Here is a 26,901-nt window from a genome sequence, read left to right as displayed (position 1 = left end):
AGAGTCCCACTTTGTTAATGGAGCTTTATCCCAGGCTTGTAGCCCAACACTGGTAACAGTTAAAAAGCCAACTGCCCAATCCTATTTCCTGCCAGGTCATGGTTCAGGATGTGGACTCACCTCCCTGCATTACAATCTCTGAGCATGAACTGGAGGTTGTCCGTGACTTTGTGTACCTTGGCTCAACGATCTCCGACACTCTTTCTCTCGATACCGAGCTAAACAAGCGCATCGGTAAAGCAGCTACCACGTTTTCCAGACTCACAAAGAGAGTCTGGTCCAACAAGAAGCTGACAGAACATACCAAGATCCAGGTCTACAGAGCTTGCGTCCTGAGTACACTTCTGTACTGCAGCAAGTCATGGACTCTTCGCTCACAACAGGAGAGGAAACTGAGCGCTTTCCACATGCGCTGCCTCCGACACATCCTCGGCATCACCTGGCAGGACAAAGTTCCAAACAACACAGTCCTGGAACGTGCTGGAATCCCTAGCATGTATTCACTGCTGAAACAGAGATGCCTGCGTTGGCTCGGTCATGTTGTGAGAATGGATGATGGCCGGATCCCAAAGGATCTCCTCTATGGAGAACTCGTGCAAGGAAAGCGCCCTACAGGTAGACCACAGCTGCGATACAAGGACATCTGCAAGAGGGATCTGAAGGCCTTAGGGATGGACCTCAACAAGTGGGAAACCCTGGCCTCTGAGCGGCCCGCTTGGAGGCAGGCTGTGCAGCATGGCCTTTCCCAGTTTGAAGAGACACTTGGCCAACAGTCTGAGGCTAAGAGGCAAAGAAGGAAGGCCCATAGCCAGGGAGACAGACCAGGGACAGACTGCACTTGCTCCCGGTGTGGAAGGGATTGTCACTCCCGGATTGGCCTTTTCAGCCACACTAGACACTGTGCCAGAATCACCTTTCAGAGCGCGATACCATAGTCTTTCGAGACTGAAGGTTGCCAATACAATGGGGGGGGGGGAAATCAGACAACTTGGAGGAGGTTAGTAAAAATATGTAGTTTTTTTGTTTTTACTTACCCTTTAGTAAGGGTATGGGTCTCCTCAAACCTATGTTAGCTATATAAGTCCAAGAAGAACTGGAGGATTGGGCAGGCAGAAAAATACAAGATAAGATCCAGTATGCACGGCCACAGACAGATCCTCATCTCCCTTGCCCAACACACCCCTTGGTTCCTCAACACGCCCCACCCACAGCCCACTCCCACTTACCGGCACCTGCAGAGTCCCCCCATCCCAAAGCCAGTAATCCACACATCATACCTCTCACCGTTTGCAGCAGTGGCCTGGCTTTCATACCACCATAAAGCACTTTGTACTGCCAAAAAGCTAGTTCCAGCAGCGCAAGTGTCTAAATTTTATCATCCAACAGTCTTAACTAACTGTAGAGCAAGAAAAGTCCAGGTACCAAAAAGTATGCATTTCTGGATTTTTTTTTCTGAAACTTTTTTACTGGGCCTATAATGTTAATAATTGTATACAATACAAATCGGCCTTTTCAGCCACACTAGACGCTGTTCCAGAACCACCATTCAGAGCGCAATACCATAGTCTTTCGAGAATGAAAGTTGCAAACAACAATACAAATGTGTGCATCAAAGGTTAAATATCATTGGTTAATATCCTCACTAAAGACTCTGATGCCCCTCAAAGGGATGAACTTGAAGTACAGGAACATCTAACCTCACCCACTTAGTGACATTACATCATCATCATCAGATGACTGTCAATGTTTGCTTAGGACAATGTTCACATAAACACATGAAGCTGATGTAATCCACTGACTAAATCAGAAAGAGAAGAAGGAAGGAAGAACTCATGAATGAAGTGCTCAGGCTTTTTTTTTTCTGCCTATAACCTGAAAACTAAACAAGGAAATACTTGTGCTTCAAATGAGAAACAGCTAAAGGATTCAGGTAAGGATCTAGGTAAAAGACTAACTACAGCCTGTAGTTCCACTGAACCTGGTAATGTTAAATGAAAGTTGGCTCAAGTAGCAAGCCATTTATTAATGATTGACACACACATTACTGGGCAAAATTACATAAACATCCCAAAACTGTTCCACTGAACATAAACTGTTATTCTCCTAAGAACAAAAGAACAACCCCGCTGGATCAGGCCATAGGCCCATCCAGTCCAGCTTCCTGTCTCTCACAATGGGCCACCAAATGTCCCAGGGAGCACACAAGACAACAAGAAACCTGCATCTTGGTGCCCTCCCTTGCATCTGGCATTCTGACATAGCCCACTTCGAAAATCAGGAGGTTGCACATACACATGTCTTGTAACCCATCACTTGTGGTGATGGATTTTTCATCCAGAAACTTGTCCAATTCCCTTTCAAAGGCATCCAGGCCAGATGCCGTCACCACATCCTGCGGCAAGGAGTTCCACAGACCAACCACACGCTGAGTAAAGAAATATTTTCTTTTGTCTGTCCTAACCCTCCCAACACTCAATTTTAGTAGATGTCCCCTGGTTCTGGTGTTATGCGAGAGTGTAAAGAGCATCTCTCTATCCACTTTATCGTTCCCATGCATAATTTTGTTTGTCTCAATCATGTGCCCCCTCAGGCGTCTCTTTTCTAGGCTGAAGAGGCTCAAACGCCATAGCCTTTCCTCATAAGAAAGGTGCCCCAGCCCAGTAATCATCTTAGTCGCTCTCTTTTGCACCTTTTCCATTTCCACTATGTCCTTTTTGAGATGCGGCGACCAGAACTGGACACAATACTCCAGGTGTGGCCTTACCATCAATTTGTACAATGGCATTATTAGCCGTTTTGTTCTCAATACCTTTTCTAATAATCCCAAGCATAGAATTGGCCTTCTTTACTGCCACAGCACATTAGGTCAACACTTTCATTGACCTGTCCACCTCCACCCCAAGATCTCTCTCCTGATCTGTCACAGACAGCTCAGAACCCATCAGCCTATAACTAAAGTTTTGATTTTTTGCCCCAATGTGCATGACGTTACACTTACTGACATTGAAACGCATCTGCCATTTTGCTGCCCATTCTGCCAGTCTGGAGAGATCCTTCTGGAGCTCCTCACACTCACGTCTGATCTTCACCACCCAGAAATGTTTGGTGTCGTCTGCAAACTTTGCCAACTCACTGCTCACCCCTGTCTCCAAGTCATTTATGAAGAGGTCAAAAAGCACCGGTTCTAGGACAGATCCTTGAGGCACACCGCTTTTCACCTCTTTCCATTGTGAAAATTGCCCACTGACACCCACTCTCTGTTTCCTGGTCTTTAAACAGGTTTCAATCCAGGAGAGGAGCTGTCCTCTAATTCCCTGACTGTGGAGTTTTTTTTAACCCTCTCCCAGGAGAAAGCACACAGATAAGTTCTACATTTTCCACACAGGGCGATGAGCAACTTTGGGAAGTGTATTAAAAACCCCTGCAGCAGTCTAATTTGGACACAGTCTTCCCACCCCCACAACATCAGCTGTTTTCACCTGTGGGAGATCATATTAAAGATTGGTTGATATTATGTTATGTTGAGTTTGGTCATAAATTGAGGATTTGCACCTGTATTCAGAATTACTAATATAGCTATGAATACATGGGGGGGGGGATGTCATCTTTCATCTACATTTTAACCACTCTGATTTTGCAAGCCGGATTAACATTGTTCAGAGGTGACTACTCTGTGATCTGGAGTATGAATGAAATAACTACAGTTATTCTTATTCCACATCTAAAGATACACTTTCAAAGTCACACACTGCAAATTGATCATGGATAAAGATTGGCAGAAAGGTGAAGATTCTCCATTCTTTCAATATGTGAGAGTCCTCACTGCTTTTCAACAAAAAAAGCTCACAAAGCAGTTTGTGGACAAAATTAAATAACTTAGGGCACAATCCTAACCAGGTCTACCCAGAAGTAAGTTCTATTTTGTTCAATGGGGCTTACTCTCAGGAAAGTGTGGTTAGGATTGCAGCCTAAATGTTTCCCTGTCCCAAAAGGACTCACAGTCTAAAAAGATGCTGAAGAACACCAGCAAACAGCCAACAGAAAAGATACTGTGCTGGAGTGAAAAGGGACAGTTACTCTCCCTCTGCTAAAGATAAGAGGAGCACTACTTGAAAAAGTGCCTCTTTGCCCAGTTAGCTGGGGAAAGATGTAGCATTTTATAACTATGTAAAGAGTGGGAATTTCATCATCTGCTGCTCTTCTTACCTCACTGAAAGCTACAGCTACCACCATCCCTCCCTTCCTTACAGGTATCTCTGTTAATACTCTGTTAACTGCTCTGTGAACTTTTTGTTGAAAAGCGGTATATAAATACTGTTGTTGTTGTTGTTGTATCAAAATGTACCAGCCTTCTCTTTCTTGCCTCCAATAAAGGAGTCCTGTTAGCCACTTTGCAAGCCTGAATAAATGCCTCCAGCAGGAACGGGGTACCCTGCATGCTCCCAAACACCACAGCACAGAATTGTCTTTTATTGACTGCAAACTGAGCTGAAATTCAACAGGTGCATCTCAAAATACTAGTGTGTGGTTTGGTGGTTAGGATGGGACAGAGACCTGGGGAGCCAGGAACTGAGTTGGGCCAGTCAGTCTGATCTACTTCACAGGGCTGGTGTGAGAAGAAAGTCACCTGCAGAGCAAGGTATAGACCAGATGAACTAGATGGGCCTGATCCAGCAAGGCTGTTCTTATGTTCAGTGGTTCCCAACTTAACATAAGACCATAAGAAGAGCCCTTTTAGATCCAGCCAAAGGCCCATCTAGTCCAGCTTCCTGCATCTCACAATGGCCCACCAGATGCCTCAGGGAGCACACAAGACAAACAAGAGACCTGCACGCTGGTGCCCTCCCTTACATCTGGCATTCTGAAGTAACCTACTCCTAAAATCAAGAGGTTGCACATATCCATCAAGGGCAATTAGCAGCTCCCTTGCAAACTGCAGGAGCTGAGCTCCTTGCAAGGCAACAGTAGATGACTCTTAAATAGCCTCAGGGCTTGAGGCAATTAGCTAGCTGATCTTTCCATCACCGTTTGGGACCCACCAGTGTGTCCCCTCCCGACCTACAGTTTGGGAACCACTGGACTGTAAATGCAATGCACAGAACAAGAACATCCTGATAGTGGTCCAAGATGCAGAAGCTCTGCTCAGGGGCAGGGGAAGGAGCCAGAAGGGAGTTGACCAATCGCGGCTCCCCAGGAGGACCAATGGGAGAGCCGCTCCGCGCGCCCACCCCTGTCAATCACGCTCTCACCCTGCGACTGAGGCACCATCCCGATGGTCCCTCCGGTGTTGATCACCAGCACGCGCACCTCGGCCCGGGCGCCGCAGCCGCCCCCGACCTCCAGGACCGCGGCGGGCCCGACCAAGGAGAGGGCTCTGCCCAGCGCGCTGCCGGCTCCATCCTCGGGCGCCGCCATTCCCGGCACGCTTCTCCTCCGGCCGGCGGCGCGTGAAGAGATGCGGGTCCCCACCGCGGGCTTCCAGACACCGGCGCCGAGCCACGCCCCCTCCAGGCTCGCCCGCGCTCATTGGCCGCAGCCTCGAGCGGCTGCCCCTCCCTCCGGGGATGGGGAGAACGAGAGGGGCGCCTACTCCCCCTTCCCCTCAGGCCCCAAGAGGGGGGAGGGGAGGGAGCCTGAGGTGACTCTGCCAGGCAAAGCCGTTAGCCTCAGCTCAGCCTCACGTGGCTCTGCTGGGGGGAGGGCCAGGTGCCCACCCCAGGACAGGCTGAGGGAAAGTTTACCTCAGAAACCACGATGTTACCTCAGCTTTTATCTAAAAATCTGTCACAATCTGTCATACAGACACACACACACACACACACACACACACACACACACACACACACACACACACATATATACATACACACACACACACACACACACACACACATATAATAGGGCATATATATGCCCTTGTACATTATATATGTACAGATCTTCCTATGGGCTTTATGACCACATTCCTCCAATTTAGTTATTGCTGCCGTTCCGTGTATATATAATAATTAAGGGCGAAACGTCAGGAACAACTAAATTGGAGGAATGTGGTCATAAACCCCATAGGAAGATCTGTACATTTGGTGACAATTCCAAACACAAGAGCCTGGGTTCCTATGTCAGACCTTTATTATTTCTCTGACGTTTATTTTTTTTAACAGGTTCAGCTTCATTCATCTCCTTCCTCCTGTGATGTGGACAGTTTTGCTCCAACACTTGTCCTAATTACAAAGTAAGACGACAAGAGCAGCAGCCACAAATAAGTTGTAAACCAAATATGTGGAGAAAAAAATTCATTTTAAAAAAATCACAGCTTCTCTCAAAGAAAGCCTAAAAATGCAGCCATGGTTCAGCCAGATTGGGCAGTAGCCAAGGGGTCACGTCCAGCAGAAAGCTCACCTGGCTGGACCAACTCCTGATCCTTCAGGACCACTGGCAGTGCCCAGTGCATCAGCATGAGCTGGGCAGAGGGCACATGTGGAGGCAAGTGCAGAGCTTTCCTGCAGGTCCCTCAGCAACCTGTCACAGCATGCAGTAAAACAGTATGCACCGTTCCACCTTCTGAAGGGTCTGGACACAAATCTGTTTCACACAGAGTTGTGTGGCAGGAGCACTAATCCATCAGTGGCATTAGGAAAAAACAAAAAGGGCATCTTCAAAAGTTGTCATTGTTTATTTTACAGCCAATTCAGTCAAGTCAACTATGTGTTCTGCTTTTCCATACATGAACAGTCAAAATGGTTTACAGCAATATAATGGAAACAAATATAAATGTAAATAAGTAATACATTAAAATTAGGAGGACAAGTAATCCCTGATCAGTTCATATAAGTCTGCTATAAAAATAATCATCGTAATATAGCCAAACAATACAAGTGGTCCCCGGCTGTCGTGCAGGTTCCATTCATCCAAGAGTCAGAAATGATGCAAGTCAGAATAGAGTTATGTTGGTGCAAAAAGTACAAGGCTGGACAGATCATGCCTGTGCAAAGCACCAACATGACTGTCCATAACTCAGGATGTCCTTACGTCAGGGACTACCTGTATATAAACAAGTGAAAAATTTTAATTGACTCTTGCATACAGAAAAGTAAGTTTACTGTGATACTAGTAGATGCACTTCTTAAAGAAGTGCTATGGAAATGTATGCTCACTAGTTGAGACACTTTGGGCACAATCCTAACCCCTTATGTCAGTGCTTTCCAGCACTGGCATAACAGTGCCAATGGGACGTGTGCTGCATCCTGCAGTTGAGTGTCACTCACTGAGGCCTCCTCAAAGTAAGGGAATGTTTGTTCCCTTACCTTGGAGCTGCATTGTTCTTATGTCAGTGCTGGAAAGCACTGACATAAGGGGTTAGGATTGCTCCCTTTGTTAATAAAAAAAATCTTGGCCCCTGTGGTTAAGGGGACAGTGACTGTGCACTGTGACTAATCATTATTGAATGTGAAAATACATATTCATATAACACATCAAAATACAACAAATCAACAATAAACTTTAACTATAACTTAAAGTTTAAAAAGCAGTGCTTTTAAAATATGTAACATGCACATTTGGGAGAAAAACAATTGTGTGGAGGAACCCAATATAGTGGCCAATGGCATGATTGCATCATTTGGCAGTAATAAGAAAATGAAGACATGGGTGAAAGTGCACAAAAGTTTACTAAAGCATTCAGAAACCAAAAAGGGAGGTCAAACTGACTCTAACAATTAGCTAACACACACTTTAGATGGGAGAATACCTATAGCTAACGTTCACACAATGAACCTCTGGGGTTAGGAGGGGGAAGAGGAGGAAGAATGAAGAGAGGGGAGGAAGGAGGCACTCCTTAGGGCAGTGGCTTCCAAACTGTGGGTTGTGATAATATTTTTGGTGGGTCCTGGAGTGCTTAGCAGAGCCTCCAATTAAAACAATGGGTGATGGAAAGATCAGATAACTAATCACCTCACGCCCTAAAGGAATTCAAAAAGCAACTTTGAATTTTATTCAGTATCCTCATTTTGAAGAGCTTATAAAGGAGAAAAGTCAAAGAAAGGATGGTTTATTTTCTGACCTTTTATAAAACCACACCATTAGAACGAACCTGCAGTTCTTCTCAAATCAGGTTGGAATGATGGGAAAAGTTGAGGGAATAGTTACTCCCACAAACCAAACGTGAATCATTGAGGAACCCCTGCCAAAAAAATCATTCAGCCTAGGCCACGCCATGGCTGGTGAGCAGAGGAAAGCCTCTTCTGTTTCAGACTCCTATTCCTCCCCAGGAATTTGCACCCTCTTTCCAAATGTTCCATATCACCAAGGGGAACATTCCAGGGTTAGTGAATATACATAATACTTGGTTGAAATTATTGCATTACTCCAAATGTTAACTTTTATCCAGTGAATTAATCAATCAAAAATTGCCAGCTAGTAAACATTGATGAGCTAACCAGATCTGTGATAGATTGAGTCATACACTTTTTCTAGGAGCTGGTGGGTTAAGAGCTTGTTTATCACAATTATTAAGATTGGGTCTAGCCACCATGACAAAGCTGGAAGGAAAGTGGTTAATTGGACATGGGGAGGTAAGGCAAGCAAGACTGGGCAGGGTTCAGTCACCTCCTCATCCTCACCTTTTGTCATTGATGTTGAAGACAGACCCCCTACTTTTTACATACACTCTTCACTAATTGGAGAGATAAACATAACTGATTCTGTCACATCTGCTTTACTCTAAGCTCACTGGGTGATATCTCTCACTCGCACTCACAGCCTAACAAGCTTGTGTGAAGCTAAGACACTGAGCAACCTCAAGGAAGAACAGGATGCAGAAGTAGCAACCAAACAAGTGCATACAGAATCATTATTTATTACTCCCAGCAATCTACTTCATCCTTGCTAGTTTCTCAATGGCATCACTAAGTTGTGATGCTCTAGAACAGTGGTTTTCAATCTCTCTCCTCTCATGGCACACTGATAGAGTGCAGAAATTGTCAAGGCATACCATCAGTTTTTTTTACCATTTACAAGGCACACCACATACTGGCAGGGGGCTCACATCCCCCAATGGCCCTACTAATAAATGACCCTTCCCCAAACTCCCATGGCACACCTGTGGACCATTCACCACACACTGGTTGAAAATCACTGTTCTAGAACCAAATAATGTTTAACCAGTGCTTGAAAGAACAGTTTGTCTATAAAACCTGCATGACTGTATGTGTGCAAACAACTGAAGACTTTGATTTCTATTTGGTATTTATGTGCTATATTAGGTCTTGCTTCTGATTGAAGTCTGTGAACATCCCTATAATTACAATACAACATGGAAAAACCTAAAGAAATTACGAGTACAGTACTGTAGAGAAAACAAAATAGAAACTCAAGAACAGTTTTACCTCTCATTTTCAGCTTATTCAAAAATTCCAGAACTTGGGTGTTCTTTGTAGAGTCTGCCTGCAAACAAACATCAAAACTTGCAATTTTATTAAGTTGCAGAAAATTCTGGAGGATCCTTTCCACACACATATAGCCAGATAAAACCATATGGCGGTGTTTCTCAATCTGTGGGTTGGGACCCACTAGGTGGGTTGCAAGCCAATTTCAGGTGGGTTCCCATTCATTTCAATATTGTATTTTTAATATATTAGACTTGATGCTACAATGGTATGTGATTGCATCTGGGGAAACGTTACAGACCTGGACTTTTAACAAGCTACTATGTATATTCTTTTAACAATGATAGTAAATGGGACTTACTCCTGGGTAAGTGTGGGTAGGATTGCAGCTTAGGATGGTTAAAAATGTTCCTGCTTGCTGATGTCACTTCCAGTCATGACATCACTTCCAGTGAGTCCTGACAGATTCTCATTCTAAAAATTGGGTCCCCTTGCTAAATGTGTGAGAATGCTGCCATATGGGAAAAGTCAAGGCTGCAGCTCCTCCACACTCCTGCATCTCTCCACTCCAAAACCAGAGTGACATTGGCATGGGGAGAAGCCTCAGCTGGTTCCTCTCACATAGTCCAGAACTTCCCAAGCACATTGAGGAGTCATCCTGCTGCAACTCCTCCATCACAAGTTGTCATGAGGTTCCATGAGTTTCACTTGCCAGGATGCCTATGATGCACTTGCACACAACTTCCATTCACTTCAATGGGAGTTGGATGAGAATGTCAGTAGTGGTTTATGCCAATTATCAACAATTTATACACCAAGACAGTGGTTCCCAAAATTACTGTGGTGGCTTCCCTCCACAGTACTCTGTTGTGGTGGAGCCATGCATGAGAATCACACAGGATCTTGGCCATGCCAAGATGGTGGTCCCTGGGAGAACTGGTAAGAAGAAGCCACCAAGGACATCTTGTGATGCCTCTGTGAGTTTGCCATGGTGCCCTGAGGCACTAAGGCACACAGTTTGGGAGTCATCCACTAAGGGGTAGGTTCTGTGAATGTTCTGAGCATATGTGCTATGACAGTATTCTATTCCATGTTCAGCAGTAGTCATACTTACTACTTGCAAAGGTGTTCTGCCCCCATAATCTGTCTGTTCCATATCAACACCTGCTAGATGCCAAGCCATCAATCCATCCAGATCTCCTTTAGCAGCAAGACTGGAAATAAGGATTAAAAAGAATAATTTTATGCCCACTTCATGTAGTTTTCTGTTATTTTGCAGCAAGATCTTTTCTTGTCATTGAATTGTACAGAGGGTTTTGCTTAGAATTCTGTTGCCAATTAAAGTGAGGCTTGTGGGGACTCAGGACAGGGCCTTCTATGTAGCCTCACCCAGGTTATAATACTCCTTTCTTAATGAGGCCCACCTGGTTCCCTCTCACTATTTTTCAAAAACAAACCTCTTTCACTGGGTCCAGCTTAGCATAAAGTTTTTTCTGCTTCATCACTCTGCATTTCTCTAATGTCTGCTTCTCTCTCTGGCTTCTAAACATTGGATTTTGATTTCTGGGTTTTTGTTTGTTTGTTTGTTTTAATTGATGATCTGTTTAGTTATGACTATTTTATGTTGTACAGTGCCTTAAATGCTTCTTAAAAAAACAGAATGGCAGTATAAAATGTTTATAAAAATAAATTAGTGAATCATGCAGGCTACATGTCAATGAAACAAAAAGTACAGACACTTCTGCTTAATGGTACTGACATCATCTAAATACATACATTGTTTCAAAACCTATTTCCTTGAAATGGGTGCAACTATAACCAAATTAAACAGAAAAAAGCATATTGCATTTTTCCCCCGAACATAATTTAGTTCATCACCGGGAATATTTTGATTGCAAAACCAAACACTTTTCAAAGAACCACAAAGTTCAAAGAACTACCAAAGCAGAAGGAAAGCAGAAACTAGTTTGTGAAAAAGCTTGCACAAATTTCACACAGTGTAAGCAGATTCTATACCTGTTGTGCATGATTCTTCTTCTGCAAGAGGTTACAAACTCTTGCACAAGCAGAAAAGCACCATTAGATGTACAATAGTTTCAATTTTTTGTGCAGTTTCACACATGGTGTAAAAACAGCTTCTATGTGTGCAGGAAGCCCCTTTTCATGTGCGGAAGAGCAGCTTTGCAACCCAACATCAGACTTGCTAACCAGACCTCTATGACTCTGTCTAAACATCAATAAATTGTGTCACCTACACACTAATGTGTAGAAGGATAGCACTAGGGATTGAAAATTGCATGTACCCAAAGGCATAATCAAAGAACTGAAGGGTTGGAATAGTCAGTTAACTACAGTTAACCCAACTGGAGGGCCAGTTCATCCATTATGTTAAGATTTATTGTCTGGAATTAATCTAACTCACAGATTTCCATGCTACTGGTACTTCTAGCTTAATTCATGATTTTCTTTTAAGTCATACTTAACGATTCTTAGTGATCTCCCACTTAAAGTACTTATCAGATCCACATATGCTTAGCTTCAGAAGTATCAGGTGCTGCCAAGTCCCTTCTTTAACCCCACATTTAATTTGCAGTTTTTTTTTCTTACATGCAAAGGTTAGTTCCAGCACTCTCTAGCTCTTCACTGGAAAGGTGAGCTCCTGTTTTCTGAAGAAGTTGTATCACTTCCATGTGCCTTTAGGGAAAAATAAATAAGATACAAGAAATTGGGGAAATCTAAGCTTTCCTGTGAATGACCCTTCTCTATGGTTCCAGGGTGGGCCAGTCTCAACTGATGGGAACCAACTCCTTTAGGGCAAAACAAATACAGGTGGGACCTTTGTATCCATGGGGAATCTGTTCCCAGACTCCCATGGATACTGAAAATCACAGACAATCCAATCCGTGATTTTTCTTCCCATTCAGCTTCGAATGCCCTTCTGACCCTAGGAGCCCTTCTGGAATCCTTCTGACCCTCAGATGCGCGCCACCACACATGACCTCTCTGAGGCTTAGAATGCCACCCAGAGCCTTTAGGGCACAACTTCAGTTTTCAGTGAATGCTGCCCGAAGCCATTTTAACATGACTTCCGATTTTCAAAAAACCACGAGTCACGTTAAAATGGCTCCAGGCAGCATTTTGAGCCTTGAAGAGGTCATGCACAGTGGCACGTTGCCTCTCTAAGTCTCAGAAAATTTCCCAGACATGGCAAGAACGAGGTTCCAGTCATGTCTGGGAGATCTGCCAAGGGGGAGGGGGGTCATCCAGGGAGACCAGCATCCACAATAAGGCAAATCCGCAAATGCTGGATCCATGGATAAAGAGACCCCACCTGTCAAATGCAAGAAATTGGCAGGAGGTGTGGTCCAATGGTTGAGCTGTCGCACTGCCTGAAGAGCTAAGTAGGAACAATTCAGTCATGTCCTTAGAGCAGAGTCACAAAGCCAAGCTAACAATGCTGCGATAACCTGTTGCAAGAAGCAGAGTTGCTGATGAACCACCTGAGGTGAGAGAATAGAGGAGTGTGGAGAGGTCAGCTGGCAAGAATGGACAAGAGCTTGAGAACCTGCCTGGGCTTGATTTATAGTTGCCTGCAGAAGTTCGAAGTCATTCAGCCAAAAGAGATAATCACACAGTGAAGAGAATGGTTATAACTGTAATATAATTGTTGACAAATTAATATTAAGAGAGCCTTTTGATCAAGGGGGCCTTAATGGAACAATCAGAGATATGAGTTTACCAGTCAGCATTCCATATCCCCTTCTTATAATCACCTAGATTTACTTACTAAAGTTGAAGATGCCACATGAAAAGCATAAAATATTTTTTAAAGATTTGGCCTATGAACACTCCTTTTTTTCTACCTGAATTTGATGGCATTCATTAATGGTGTGGCACCATATCTGTCCTTAGCATAAACACTTGCTCCATTCTTCAGTAAGTACTCAGTCAGCTGTACATGCCCTTCACTTGATGCAACATGGAGTGGAGTGCGGCTATCATAATCTTCACAGTTCACACATCCACCCTGCAAGAGAGGAATACAGCCCATCTGCTGAAGAAGGCAGAGATTTTGTAATATCACAGCAAAAATTTCACTAGATGAAACCCAACAATCCATACTTCTTAATCTTTACAGTTTAAATGCTATGACCATAAGGGCCTCACTCCATTGCTCCTTTGCATTCTCTCCTGAACAATGCTAGTATGTGAATGATCACCATCAATTTCTAGGGCACGGTCTGAGAGAATAGGATACAGCCACATTTCTAAAACTAAGCAGGTCTAGGTCTGATTAGTGCCTGGATGGCGACCATTTGGGAATCCTATATATGCCACTGTTGAAGTCTATGATAAAAGAAAAGCAGGATATAACTTGAACAATTAAATAACATTATGTTCTCAATGCAGATTCTGAAAATAATGCCATTGATAAGGCTATGGAATTTTATCCAGTAACTCAGCACATGGAAGTTTGAGTGAGCAGGTTGGATGTTCCCCAACACTAATGAGAATTTTGCAAGGGAGCTCTCCCAGGTCCTGCAGAATTTGACTTCTCCTTGTAATCAGGATCAACATATATAATATTTCTATCCTATCCCCCTACCCATCTCAGTCTTTTGCTATCTTCCCTCTGATGAAGACTTCTGTGGTGTTCAAAAGCTCACTGTTCAATACTTTGCCTTACTTTGAACTGTGGGTATTTTTTCTAGCACACCAATATGGCCACCTTGACCCCCACCCCAATTCAAGCCTCGCTCTGTGCTGTGTGGTTTGTTGGGTCAACCAGTAAAAGAAGGTCACAGATACAAATCTGGATTTTTACTAATTACCCTGAACAAATATTCATATTTACCATTTCTTCAATGGCTTTCAGTGCATCCACATCACCGGTTTTAGCAGCAGCACAAGCCAAAGATGGAACTAATGCTCTGAGCTCCTAAGTAACAAAAAAATAAAAAGGTACTTTAAAAAGAAAATTGTCAATTAACATTAGATATGATGAAGACATAACTAAAAATCCATACAATATCTATATACATGCATATGCAATTATAAATACAGTGTAATTAAACCATTTCTGCCCAACATTGCATATTTGCAACAGGGACCAAATGTGTACATCTGTGGACTTAATGTAAGTAAGTTAGGAAAAATAGCCTGTCAACTGTCATATTCACTTCATCTCTGTTAAAATCCTCCACTTTCACAATTAAATTTTCTATTTAAGTTTACATTTGCATGAGTCCAAATTCTATGTTTACCTCTTTGCAATTAAGACTTATAAATTTAGTCATCACTTTAATAAACTTGCTGTTTCTTAAGGAGCTTTGGGTTCCTGTCAGCATGGAAGACATTTCTCCTCTAAGACTGTCACCAAGCATCTGGGAGGAAGGAGCAACAAAGAAAAACATCTTTTTAACAAATTGGGGGTGGGGGGGAATCACTTAAATTTTGTTTTATATCACTTTTGAAAGCAACTTACTAAGGATCATTCTAACTACATTTTTGCAAGCAGTCTGTGAATTATCCCCCTCCCCTTGGATTAATCAAAAAGAATAAAGGTCCTCCAGTTCAAGCTGGATACAAACTGAGACAGAGAAAACAATTGTCCATTGACTTTCTCTACATCACTGATTTTAAAAACCTCTGTCATGTCCCCTTGCTCATCCATTTTCCTAAACCAAGAAGCTTTCAATACTTCATCTTTGCCTTGCAAGAAATGTGCACCAATCTTTGATAATCACAGGATCCTCTTTCTGTACCTCTCCCAGTGCTTTCAGTTGCTTTATTGTTTAATGCTGGTTGAATAAACTGTTTTCATAATCTCATGATAAGTGGGGTATAAAGTTTGTAAATACATACACACTAAACCAGGATTGTACAGCATTTCAAACCAGGATGCTCCACACATTTATAAAATGGTATTAAGATTTTGGTTGTTTTATTTCCCAGCACTGAATTGGCCTTTTCCTCTGTCACTGATTAGATATTTTCAGTGAGCTTGAAATGATATTTTCAAGATTCCAAGGTGTCTCCTATCCAGGCAATACAGATCCCCAAACTAAGACTCTACTCAAATTTAGGGACATATTTTTGGTCCTGACCATCAATACTTTTCCTGACCAAGGTTAGACAATACCCAAAACCTCCCTCTGAAAACCAGGAAGAGGGTAAAGCACATGCTTTGCATACAGCAGGTCACTAATTCAGTCCCTGCAATCTCCAAGGATAACATGACCTCTGAGCTGGGTCTTTTTCCTGAAGCGTTAAGAGCACTGCACCAAATTGCAGGAGATAATATTAAGCTAGATGATCTCAGTACAACAGCTTCAAATGTAAGAGAAAAAGGATAAAAAAAAGAACTGCTGTTTGAATTCCTACTGCATGCTTTACCTGCTTCTTCTCCTTCCACGAAAGCTGCTTTTTGCCTAAAACATATGAGAGCTTTGCTAAGGATGCTTCAGGTGTCATATCACCTCCTGAAATTACTCCAACATGACCAAGATCCTAGAAGCAATAAAAGCTTAATGACTTATAATTCTCTTGTGGCATAAACATTCCCGGCTCAGCTTAATTGCATTGACCGCTATTTTCTGCACCATTTCCATCACCTGCCCAGTGGCGTAAGTTGAAGCCACAGACCCTCGCAGACACTGGGTGCAGTTCAGAATCACCACATTCCGCTGCGCGGCTTGCCTCAACTCTTCCAGCAGATCAGGGCGGTTGTTTGGGGCATTACCACATCCATAAGTTTCCAGTACAATCCCTTCCATTGGAGGTTGAAGAAATGCCTTCACCTGTCGAGAAGACAACCTGGATGAATGGCAAGACAAAACTGCATGCTAGAGACCTCACACTGAGACAGTGAAGTCAACTAAAGTACATGCGCGCGTGAAAGAGAGATCCTCTTATCCATGGCTTTTCATGCCCTCTCCACACATTTCTTTCCATTTTCTTTATTAACAATTCAGCATGTTTCTTACTTCAACGAAGCGCAAAGCGGCAGGCAGGCAGCCTGCACACTAGGGTTCACAGGACTGTCCTGCTTCCTGTTAACATTCTGTGTCCCACTAGTGTGCAGGTTGACCGCCTGCCACTTTGCTCTTACAGTTTCAGCCTGCACACTGGTGGAAGACAGAATGTTAACAGGAAGCAGGACAGTCATGTGACCCCCTAGTGTGCAGGCTTCCTGCTGCTTTTCTCTTATAGCATCTGTTAAAGCAAGAAACATGCCAGATGGTTAATAAAGAAAATGGAAGGTAATGAGCATGAGAGCACACTTGAAGGCATTACACCCAATGGATTCCCCTGTATCTATGGTTTCCATACCTGCAGGCGGCCTAGAACTGCTCCCCTGCATGTATGGGGGGACACCTGTATGTACAGTTTCTTTGAATGAATTTCCTTAGCTTGGGAAAAGGATCATCTCTCAGTGGCACACATTTTGCACACAGGAGGCCCTAGGTTCCGTTCCTTCATACATTCATTTATGTTCAACTTTTCAATTAAATTCAGATTAATATCCTGATTCACTGCAAAATCTATACTTTCAGGAGATTTGGTGGAAATAATGTCTAACATATATGTAGCAATACATGAGGTAGAACAAGGTTGCTAGGATATGTGAATGAAAAGCAATGCAAAACAAATAAGTCCTGCCCACATTACTCAAAGTGGATAGATCCTGATATTACTCAACATTATATGATGGAAAATACAGTTTCAAGATGATGTAATGGTTACCAGCATAGATCTAAAAAAAAATAGGCAAATTGTTACGGGATAGAGCTGTCCATAGAAATGTCCTTTCCTTGCATAATTTCCTCTGGTTGAGAAATGTATGGTTGAGAAGGAGAGAGTGTGTGGGCCAACTATGGATGGTTTGCTGGTAGTTGGGTAGACACTGCCTTGATGATATTTCATGAGCACGTACAGTGGCGGCAGTAATTCCTGGGAAGATCCTCAGTAATCCCACATTCCTGTTCATACTGGTGTGGACCTCAAACTTCTTGGTGGTATGGGGTCGCCAAACAATTCCCCAGTCAACTGCAAGAAGGAAAAACATGAGGAAGAAAAAGACACTATGGCAACCTAAAAGACAAGCTCTCAGTTTCTTCTTTTTTAAAAAAGAAGAAAGAAAATCTATATACAATAGCAAATGCCACTTATTAGGACCGACAGGTGGGGAAAGAGGAGGAGCCAAATATTGCAGGGACCTCTGCAAATATTACAAGGTTCTTCTTGGGCCACCCCTGAGTAGATAATGCTAGGGATGGGGCTTGGTTTTGTATGTTTGGGCTTTGGCTATGGTGTCCCCCAATGGAAATCAGTGAAATTCTTTTGTACCCTGGTCTCAACTGGGATCACTATCACACATATTCCAGTCCACCCCATGTGGCCATATTTTGCTAAATAGGAGGCACTTCCTGTTAGAAGCACATTCTTCCTGCATGCATTTTTTTTGAGCATGTCAAGCTTGGCCCGAAGGCCGATCGCAATCACTTACTTTTGATATCGACCTCAGCATTTGCAAGGGGAGGTAAGTTAGGTGACGAGAAGGCATCAAAACTTCCAGTATCAACCTTGGTCACTCTGTTTCCCCTATAGAGTTTATGGTGAAAATAGAGGCAAACCTGCAAAGCACACAATTCAACAATTTGTCTTTGTTTGAGTTAGGGTTTGGTCCATCTGAAAAACAAATCTAGTCCATTGATAAATCAAATATTGTCTATAATAACCACAAAAATAAAAAGCAGCACACCCTTCACTCAGATATATATTTCCACTATGTTCAGTGGAGCTTGCTCCAAGGTAAGGGTTTATAACAGTGGTTCCCAAACTGTGAGCCGTGGCTCTCTGGGGAGCCACGACCATCCTGACGAAAAACCTGCTGCCCTATGCAGTACATAGGATTGTAGCCCTAATGGGGAGCCAATGGCCCAGTAGGCCAAGGGAGCCACCAGCCAAAAAAGTTTGGGAACCACTGGTGCATAGGATTACAGCCTTAATGTGTTGATTTATTGGGAGAACATTGAGCAGAATCGCTGGTGGCATAGCACTATGATCAGGGATCATAACATGGATAAAGCAATAGTGCTTAAGAATATCTAAAGCTGCTATCCAACATGGTTAAAGCAAATGATTAGGCAACAGTGCCCTTGTTTTTAAACAGACTGAAGCAGGCTCTGCAAAGCCTTGCTTTCAGATGACAAAATAGGATAATGATAGTAAGTAAAACTAAGGTAGTCAATGTTGGGTGATTCCCTGATCCCAAATTCTGTGCCTGTTTAAGCAAGCCACATGATGAGAGAATAATTCTTCTTCGGCAAAGGATTTCAGGAAACTCTGAAAGCATTTGTCAGACAAAACAGACCTCAGGAATGACAAACTGTCCAGCAATAAGCAGAGCCCCCAGCAGGTTGGAACGCCCATCATTTCTCAGTTCATAAATAGGCACCTAGGGAAAAAAAAAAAAAGAGATGTCCATCACAAGGAAAATGCCACAGACAGCACAATATAGTAGTATTCTCTCTCTCATAATGTGGGGGATCCATTTTGGAAAGTCAAGCACTGTGTAAATCAGCACAATAGAATGCATCATTAATGTAACCAGTTAAGAAAAGGGAGCTGATTGAATCAGAATGCACCGCTCTTACTGGCTAGAATAGCTGTCAACAACACTGCAACAAAGAATGCTGTAACAAATCAGCACTAAATGAAGCAGAATTATGGCAGGTATTACCAAATAAGCGTGTCAGTAATCTATCAGTTAGTTTTGCATTCTGATCAAGACATTTTCCTATCATGCATGCAGTGAATGCAGCTTCTCAGTGAGATTGTAGGTATGAAATACTTTGAACGGTTTAAAAGCACAATTTGATGCTAACAATTTCTAACTCTCAGAGTGCAATCCAAACTCTCCTAAAGTCCCTTGCACCAGCCTGGAAGGGTCACAAACGTGCTGTAAAGCATGTGCCATAAAGTTGGCTGGGCTGGTGCAGGGATGCCCACGGTGGCCAGATCCAGCCTCCACACTGATGAGAGAAGGTAGGTTCAAATGGGCCAAGCTTGGCCAGCACGTGGGTACTGGGTGGGGCATGGGGAGGGCACGAGGGAGGTGAGAAGGATGCATTTCAGGGAGGGGGAGGCAGGAAGGGAGGGGTGGGGCCAGGATCTAGCAGTTATGCCAGATCCTATCCCCATCCCCAGGCACCCCAGGGCAGTCCCAAACTGCTCAGATTTGCACCACCTTTTTAGGTGGCAAAGATCTGAGTAGCCCCACTGGAGCTGCTGAGGCGTTACCTGGAGTAAGGGGAATTACTTCCCCTTGCCTCAGGTCAAGCCGCTGCCAGCCCCAAACTCGCACTGGATAAACAGCTGGTCTACCTGTTCCAGTGCAAGTTAGGATTGTGCCTATTTTTTAAAAATTGGATTCAGAGGTTCCCTCCCTTCCTCTGATGGAAAGAGTCTTGTTGTCAGAAAAAGGGTCTGGCATAAAAGCAGCAGAAGCAGAGCTGTTCTGTAGGATCTGTCTACATACTAGGCAAGCAGCATCACTCTTAAAGGCTTCCCACCACACACCAAGCCTGTTACCTGTGATCCTGTCAGAACAATGGTTTTGCCAACATTCTCACACATGAAGGATAAAGCAGAAGCTGTATAGGCCATTGTGTCTGTCCCGTGAAGGATCACAAAGCCATCATATCGTTCATAGTAGATCTACCAATTCAAAGACACTATGTTAATAATTCCATGAACAACTTGCACCTACAGGATGCCGTGCAGGATCAGGCCCAAAGACTGCACGACACTTACAGCACTGGGCTTAGACAGAGCTAAGATCATACACTGCTGTTTCCCTTTCACACCCATTGTGTTCAGTTCTGGTCGGCGCCTCTCAAAAAAGACATAGTGGAAATGGAAAAGGTGCAAAAGAGAGCGACTAAGATGATTACGGGGCTGGGGCACCTTCCTTACGAGGAAAGGCTACGGCGTTTGGGCCTCTTCAGCCTAGAAAAGAGGTGCCTCAGGGGGGACATGATTGAGACATACAAAATTATGCAGGGGATGGACAGAGTGGATAGGGAGATGCTCTTTACACTCTTACATAACAACAGAACCAGGGGACATCCACTAAAATTGAGTGTTGGGAGAGTTAGGACAGACAAAAGAAAATATTTCTTTACTCAGTGTGTGGTTAGTCTGTGGAACTCCTTGCCACAGGATGTGGTGATGGCGTCTGGCCTGGATGCCTTTAAAAGGAGATTGGATAAGTTTCTGGAGGAAAAATCCATTACGGGGTACAAGCCATGATCTGCATGTGCAACCTCCTGATTTTAGAAATGGGCTATGTCAGAATGCCAGATGCAAGGGAGGGCACCAGGATGAGGTCTCTTGTTATCTGGTGTGCTCCCTGGGGCATTTGGTGGGCCGCTGCGAGATACAGGAAGCTGGACTAGATGGGCCTGTGGCCTGATCCAGTGGGGCTGTTCTTATATTCTTAAGTGTTCCAAGATCTGAGAACATAAAATCTATGGTAGCTCACTAAATTGGTTCCAACTTCACAACTCAGAGTTTCCCAGCTCAGGCCATGGAGTCCCGTAACTGGAAGCAGCATCAGCACATAGGGAGGTAAGTGCTGGATTTGACTTTTGGCATGCAACCATTCATCAATCAATGAATGAACGTTTTATAGCTTTAAATTTTATAGCTTTATAGAATTTATAACTAAATGTTTTAGTATCAGGACCCATCTAAAAAAAAGTTTCACTTTACTCTGTGTCTACAATGGCGATTGGGCAGCAGTGCTCCCCCACAAAGTAGTAGCTTAGCATTTGATGTATGCCTTTGATGTATGCCTAATCTGCCATCAGTTTTGCGACCCACCAAAAATGGGGTCTTGACCTGCTGATGGATCATAGGTCTGGTCTGGTCTAGAGGACCAGGAGGTCCTGGTCTAGAGGGTAGAGCCTCCGTCTGCCTGAAGATAACATCCACAAGGTCGCCAGTTCGAGGCCACCGGCACCGTGCGACCTTGAAGCAGCTGACAAGCTGAAGCTGAGCTATTCCATCTGCTCTGAGCGTGGGAGGATGGAGGCCAGAATGTGAAGCCAGATTAGAATGAAACACCTTGAGTGCAGTGGTTCTTGAAAGAAAGAACCTTCTTTGAAATTGTAAAAATCCCTATTTAATAAGGAATTTAAGTAAAGCCTGCCTATGTAAACCACCTTGAATAAAGTCTTGAATAAAGACCAAGAAAGGCGGTATATAAATACCTGTTATTATCATCATCATCGGCCCACATTTTGGGAACCACTGTTTGACAAGATTGCATCTAAATCATAAGAACATAAGAACATAAGAACAGCCCCACTGGATCAGGCCATAGGCCCATCTAGTCCAGCTTCCTGTATCTCACAATGGGCCACCAAATGCCCCAGGGAGCACACCAGATAACAAGAGACCTCATCCTGGTGCTCTCCCCTACATCTGGCATTCTGACTTAACCCATTCCTAAAATCAGGAGGTTGCGCATACACATCATGGCTTGTACCCCATAATGGATTTTTCCTCCAGAAACTCGTCCAATCCCCTTTTAAAGGTGTCTAGGCTAGACGCCACACCACATCCTGTGGCAAGGAGTTCCACAGACCGACCACGCGCTGAGTAAAGAAATATTTTCTTTTGTCTGTCCTAACCCGCCCAACACTCAATTTTAGTGGATGTCCCCTGGTTCTGGTATTATGTGAGAGTGTAAAGAGCATCTCCCTATCCACTCTGTCCATCCCCTGCATAATTTTGTATGTCTCAATCATGTCCCCCCTCAAGCGTCTCTTTTCTAGGCTGAAGAGGCCCAAACGCCGTAGCCTTTCCTCATAAGGAAGGTGCCCCAGCCCCGTAATCATCTTAGTCGCTCTCTTTTGCACCTTTTCCATTTCCACTATGTCTTTTTTGAGATGCGGCAACCAGAACTGGACACAATACTCCAGGTGTGGCCTTACCATCGATTTGTACAACGGCATTATAATACTAACTGTTTTGTTCTCAATACCCTTCCTAATGATCCCAAGCATAGAATTGGCCTTCTTCACTGCCACCGCACATTGGGTCGACACTTTCATCGACCTGTCCACCACCACCCCAAGATCTCTCTCCTGATCTGTCACAGACAGCTCAGAACCCATCAGCCTATATCTAAAGTTTTGATTTTTTGCCCCACTGTGCATGACTTTACACTTACTGACATTGAAGCGCATCTGCCATTTTGCTGCCCATTCTGCCAGTCTGGAGAGATCCTTCTGGAGCTCCTCACAATCACTTCTGGTCTTTACCACTCGGAAAAGTTTGGTGTCGTCTGCAAACTTAGCCACTTCACTGCTCAACCCTGTCTCCAGGTCATTTATGAAGAGGTTGAAAAGCACCGGTCCCAGGACAGATCCTTGGGGCACACCGCTTTTCACCTCTCTCCACTGTGAAAATTGCCCATTGACACCCACTCTCTGCTTCCTGGCCTCCAACCAGTTCTCAATCCACGAGAGGACCTGTCCTCTAATTCCCTGACTGTGGAGTTTTTTACTCAATCTTTTTTTACTCAATCTTTTTACTCCCTGACTGTGGAGTTTTTTTACTCAATCTTTTACTCAATGAACAGAAGGAGCGTCCTGCCCCCAGAAGAGGTCCTTTCATGAGCGTCCTTCCATGAATGGAAATTCTGTTTGCTCACACAGCCAAAATGTCTAAAACTTCATAATCAACAAGAGAAGTATCCTCAAATACTAAATTATTTGACAATGTATTCTAAAAGTAAGAATAATTAGATAAGGAATCAGATCCCCTTTATCAATTGTAGTTAACAAAAATCTTATTCATATAGTACAATACCTCAAGATCTTCAGCAATTTTAGCCCAGTCATCAGTCGTCATGTTGCAGGAATCAAGCAAGGGTGAATACTCTAGAATACTGTATACAATTCTTTTCTTTCTTTTAGAAAGACTAAATAGAATAAAATTTGTTTTTAAAAAAGGAAGTTGCATATACACAACTGCACCATTTGCATGTTGATAAGGATTAGCACAACCACTTTAGCCATGCCCATCAACCTCTGAAAGTGTTCAAGTTTTAGACTATACATTTCAATTATTTCATACAAATGTTGAGAAATGCTAGTAAAATTCAATTCAGCAGTATTATTAACATTATTAACAGTATTTCTATACTGCTTTTCAACTAAAAGTTCACAAAGCAGTTTACAGAGAAAAATCAAACAACTAAATGGCTCCCTGTCCCAAAAAGGCTCACAATCTAAAAAGATGCAAATGAATACCAGCAGACAGCCACTAGAACAGACAGTGCTGGGGTGAGGTGGGCCAGTTACTCTCCCCCTGCTAAAGAAAGGAGCACCCACTTGAAAAAGTACCTCTTACCCAATTAGTAGTAGAAGACTTTGTTAAATATGCAACAGAACCATAGGGAATCAGACAAATAATTAACTACAAGCAACCCATCCATGACATTGCACAATCAGGCAGTACAAGAATATGGAGCAGGACCTTTCGTTTAATTGTATTTGCAGCACATCTCATCTCATGAGTCTGCCTGCCACTGTACAAATCTGCCCAAGATCACTTCTTTCTGTTGGAGGCCCATCTCTGTTGGAGGCCCATTCTACCATCTGACAGGTGTATATTGATGTCAGAGTCTTCTTGGTTATGGCCTGCAGTTCCTGGGGCAACTCTGTAAAGTATTGGATGTCCCAAACCAGGGTTTCAGGCACTTTTGTGTCACCAGGTAATTTCCAGGCAAAGGGAGCTACCAGCCTGATCTCTGAAGTCATATAGCACCACTCATATAGTAGATGGAACCACCTCTTTTCAGTCCAGGTGATAAGAGGTACCAATAGGAGCCTAGCTAGTCATGTTCAACAGCTGCTCCAGGTTTGGTTACTCAGTCTGACAGCTCAATCCACACCTGATCACCCTCCTCTCCTTGATCTAGTGTTATGCTGTTGGCCCTTTGGATCTTCATTAATGTGCTACAAATGGCCCTCCAGCTGCTCAGCCTGGCCTTTTGCTGCCTGCTTTTATCTGAGCAAAAACCACAGCTATTCCAGCAAGCTTGTAAATAATATGGTTTCTCTTGAGATGGGTTTTCTATACTGCTATGATGGCGCTTTATGAGTTATGTTTATTTTCTAACATTAGGTGTATGTTGCCTTGGACATATGATGTGCAGAAAACCAGGGAGAGACATACAGACCCCAACCGAGAGGCCACCTCTCCATCCAGCCTTGCAATATCAGCATATCACTCACAGTTCAGGACCCCTTTGCTAAGCAGTGACCCGTTTTACTTACGGAAGCACCAAAGTGTTGTCTGGAAACTCACAGGAGCTATAGAGCTTTGTTGCTTTTGCGTATTCCTCATCATGCAACATGGGCATTTTTTTCAAGGCCTCAACTAACTTATTTGCTTCTGGAGCAAGTCCTAGTGATAGATACAGAAGAGAAAGCCCCTATTTAAATACCTGCTTTTACCTTAAGGTAGAAGTTTCTCAGGGATTGTGTGCACTGGGGTGTTTTGTATGTGTGTGCGTATGTGCAAAATGTGCATGTAGGGCATGTGCATGCCCTATTCTGAGGAGGTCCATAAACAGTCAATGTTCAGGATTTCCCCCATAGCCTGGGATTGCTGGAGGAGAAAAGTAGTCACGATTACATTAGCCCTGGTAGTTCAAGACTTCCCGCACCATACCCCAAGAACAGGGGTGGGGGCTTGGGGATATAACCAAAAAGGCCTGAAGGGTTTCTACAGGCTGCAAAGGAAGGGATGGGCAGCCTCTGTAGCTAAAACATCTATTTTAAAACAAATGGAAAATAAAATAGCTCCATTCATTTCCTTTATGAAAAATAATAGGGTTTAAAATGAAAGATGCACCAAAGAATATAATTTTATTCTTGTTTACAAAATGAAAGAAGCTCTGTATGACCAAGGGTGCAATCCTAACCCCTTATGTCAGTGCTTTCCAGCACTGGCATAGCAGTGCCAATGGGACGTGTGCTGCATCCTGCTGTTGGGTGTCACTCACGGAGGCCTCCTCAAAGTAAGGGAATGTTTGTTCCCTTACCTCGGAGCTGCATTGCCCTTAAGTCAGTGCTGGAAAGTTAGGATTGCTGGGGTTAGGCTTGCACCCCAAGTCAGTGATAAGAGCAAAGTAGGCTGTACATCCTCAAGGGCATTAGGGCTGCAATTCTATTCACACTTACCTGAGAGTAAGTCTCAGGTTTAACTCAGCGGGTTTACTTCTGAGTAGACATACAATGGATTGGGTTATAGGAGTATTGCTAAAATTTTCCTTTAGAAACCTAAGCAGAAAACCTTCCTGCATGCGCCCACGGAACTCCCTCTCGCCCCACCTCCTACTCACCTCCACCACATTCTGTGCCCCCCATGCCAATGGTGCCTCCAGTGTTGAGCACCAGCACCCAGGCCCTGGCCTCTTCCCTGGCAGGCCAGACCTCAGGTGAGCCCCACAAGCTGTCATGGCTCAGGGAGGAGCTTCTCAGTCGATGAAGCCGTGGGGCAGGGGTTGCTGACATGCTCTGTGCCCAGGGTAGGATCTGCAGGCAGGCACCAGGAGGATCACCAAACAACCCTGCTTGTTTTTCCAAAGCCTCAATTCAAACATCTCTGTGCACGTTCTATTTTTATCCAAAAACCATGTGCATCTTCCATCTGACATTTATGTTTATGCTGTGACCTCATTCTTTGATTTGCTAGTGTTGCTGCAGCCGCACATTGAACAGGTGCACCTGCCACTCGGGAACTCTCAAGCTGCGTAAGAACATAAGAACAGCCCCACTGGATCAGGCCATAGGCCCATCTAGTCCAGCTTCCTGTATCTCGCAGCGGCCCACCAAATGCCCCAGGGAGCACACCAGATAACAAGAGACCTCATCCTGGTGCCCTCCCTTGCATCTGGCATTCTGACATAGCCCATTTCTAAAATCAGGAGGTTGCACATACACATCATGGCTTGTAACCCGTAATGGATTTTTCCTCCAGAAACTTGTCCAATCCCCTTTTAAAGGCATCCAGGGCAGATGCAATCTCATGCAACAAAGATGCAGCAGAAAATTACAAGGAGGAAAGCCCCAAAGATGCTTCCAAATAACTTTTAATAGAGGACTCACAAGGATGCAAAACACAAGACCCATCAAAACAGCAAGAAAAGCTTGCTGGCTTTTCTTCAAGGAATTAGAAATGTATAAATCAATTTTTAAAACGTTAAAACAAAATTAGATACATATTTTACGTGTAGCTATCCTTAAAGACATGGTTGCGTCTGTGCTTTAAATGGCAATCATTGGTTGTATTAAATGTCCATAACTGATGGACCATCCTAACCCTCCCAAGCAGTTGCTGATCTGCTTAAAAAAAAATTCCCCAAACATCCCAAAAGCTGCAGTCCTATCCACACTTACCTAGGAGTAAGCCCCATTGACTATCATTGTTCAAA

The 26,901-nt window shown here is 43.7% G+C and overlaps 2 protein-coding genes across 2 annotated transcripts in view; both read right to left on the bottom strand.

The window, feature by feature from the left end:
• Positions 1-5,415, bottom strand: part of LOC136648156 (60 kDa lysophospholipase-like) — an 85,544-nt gene extending 80,129 nt beyond the window's left edge. The window contains exon 1 of the mRNA XM_066624194.1: positions 5,250-5,415. Coding sequence (XP_066480291.1) covers positions 5,250-5,415 — 166 coding nt within the window. The remainder of the gene's footprint in view (positions 1-5,249) is intronic.
• Positions 5,416-9,251: 3,836 nt separating this feature from the next.
• LOC136648149 (60 kDa lysophospholipase-like) lies at positions 9,252-25,981 on the bottom strand. The gene is made up of 16 exons (XM_066624182.1): positions 25,810-25,981; positions 24,740-24,869; positions 23,268-23,379; positions 19,980-20,105; positions 18,760-18,843; positions 17,893-18,019; positions 17,320-17,432; positions 15,998-16,183; positions 15,780-15,893; positions 14,648-14,767; positions 14,239-14,322; positions 13,247-13,410; positions 11,991-12,077; positions 10,498-10,597; positions 9,384-9,441; positions 9,252-9,292 (listed from the first exon to the last, which is right to left on the bottom strand). The coding sequence occupies exons 1-16, from the start codon at positions 25,979-25,981 to the stop codon at positions 9,252-9,254; spliced, it is 1,818 nt and encodes a 605-aa protein (XP_066480279.1).
• Between the last annotated feature and the right edge of the window lie 920 nt (positions 25,982-26,901).

This window comes from Tiliqua scincoides, chromosome 1 (assembly GCF_035046505.1).
Source record: "Tiliqua scincoides isolate rTilSci1 chromosome 1, rTilSci1.hap2, whole genome shotgun sequence".
Classification (NCBI taxonomy): domain Eukaryota; kingdom Metazoa; phylum Chordata; class Lepidosauria; order Squamata; family Scincidae; genus Tiliqua; species Tiliqua scincoides.
The sequence above is the reverse complement of the archived record's forward strand: the minus strand, read 5'-3'. Positions and strand labels throughout refer to the sequence as shown.

Excerpts from the sequence above, each read along its gene's own strand:
- LOC136648149 (XM_066624182.1), bottom strand. The coding sequence starts at position 25,981 with ATGTCAGCAACCCCTGCCCCACGGCTTCATCGACTGAGAAGCTCCTCC. Across the intron at positions 20,106-23,267 it reads AAATTGCTGAAGATCTTGAG|ATCTACTATGAACGATATGA; the intron begins GTATTGTACTAT and ends TTGAATTGGTAG. Across the intron at positions 14,323-14,647 it reads TAAGTCTTAATTGCAAAGAG|GAGCTCAGAGCATTAGTTCC; the intron begins GTAAACATAGAA and ends TTTGTTACTTAG.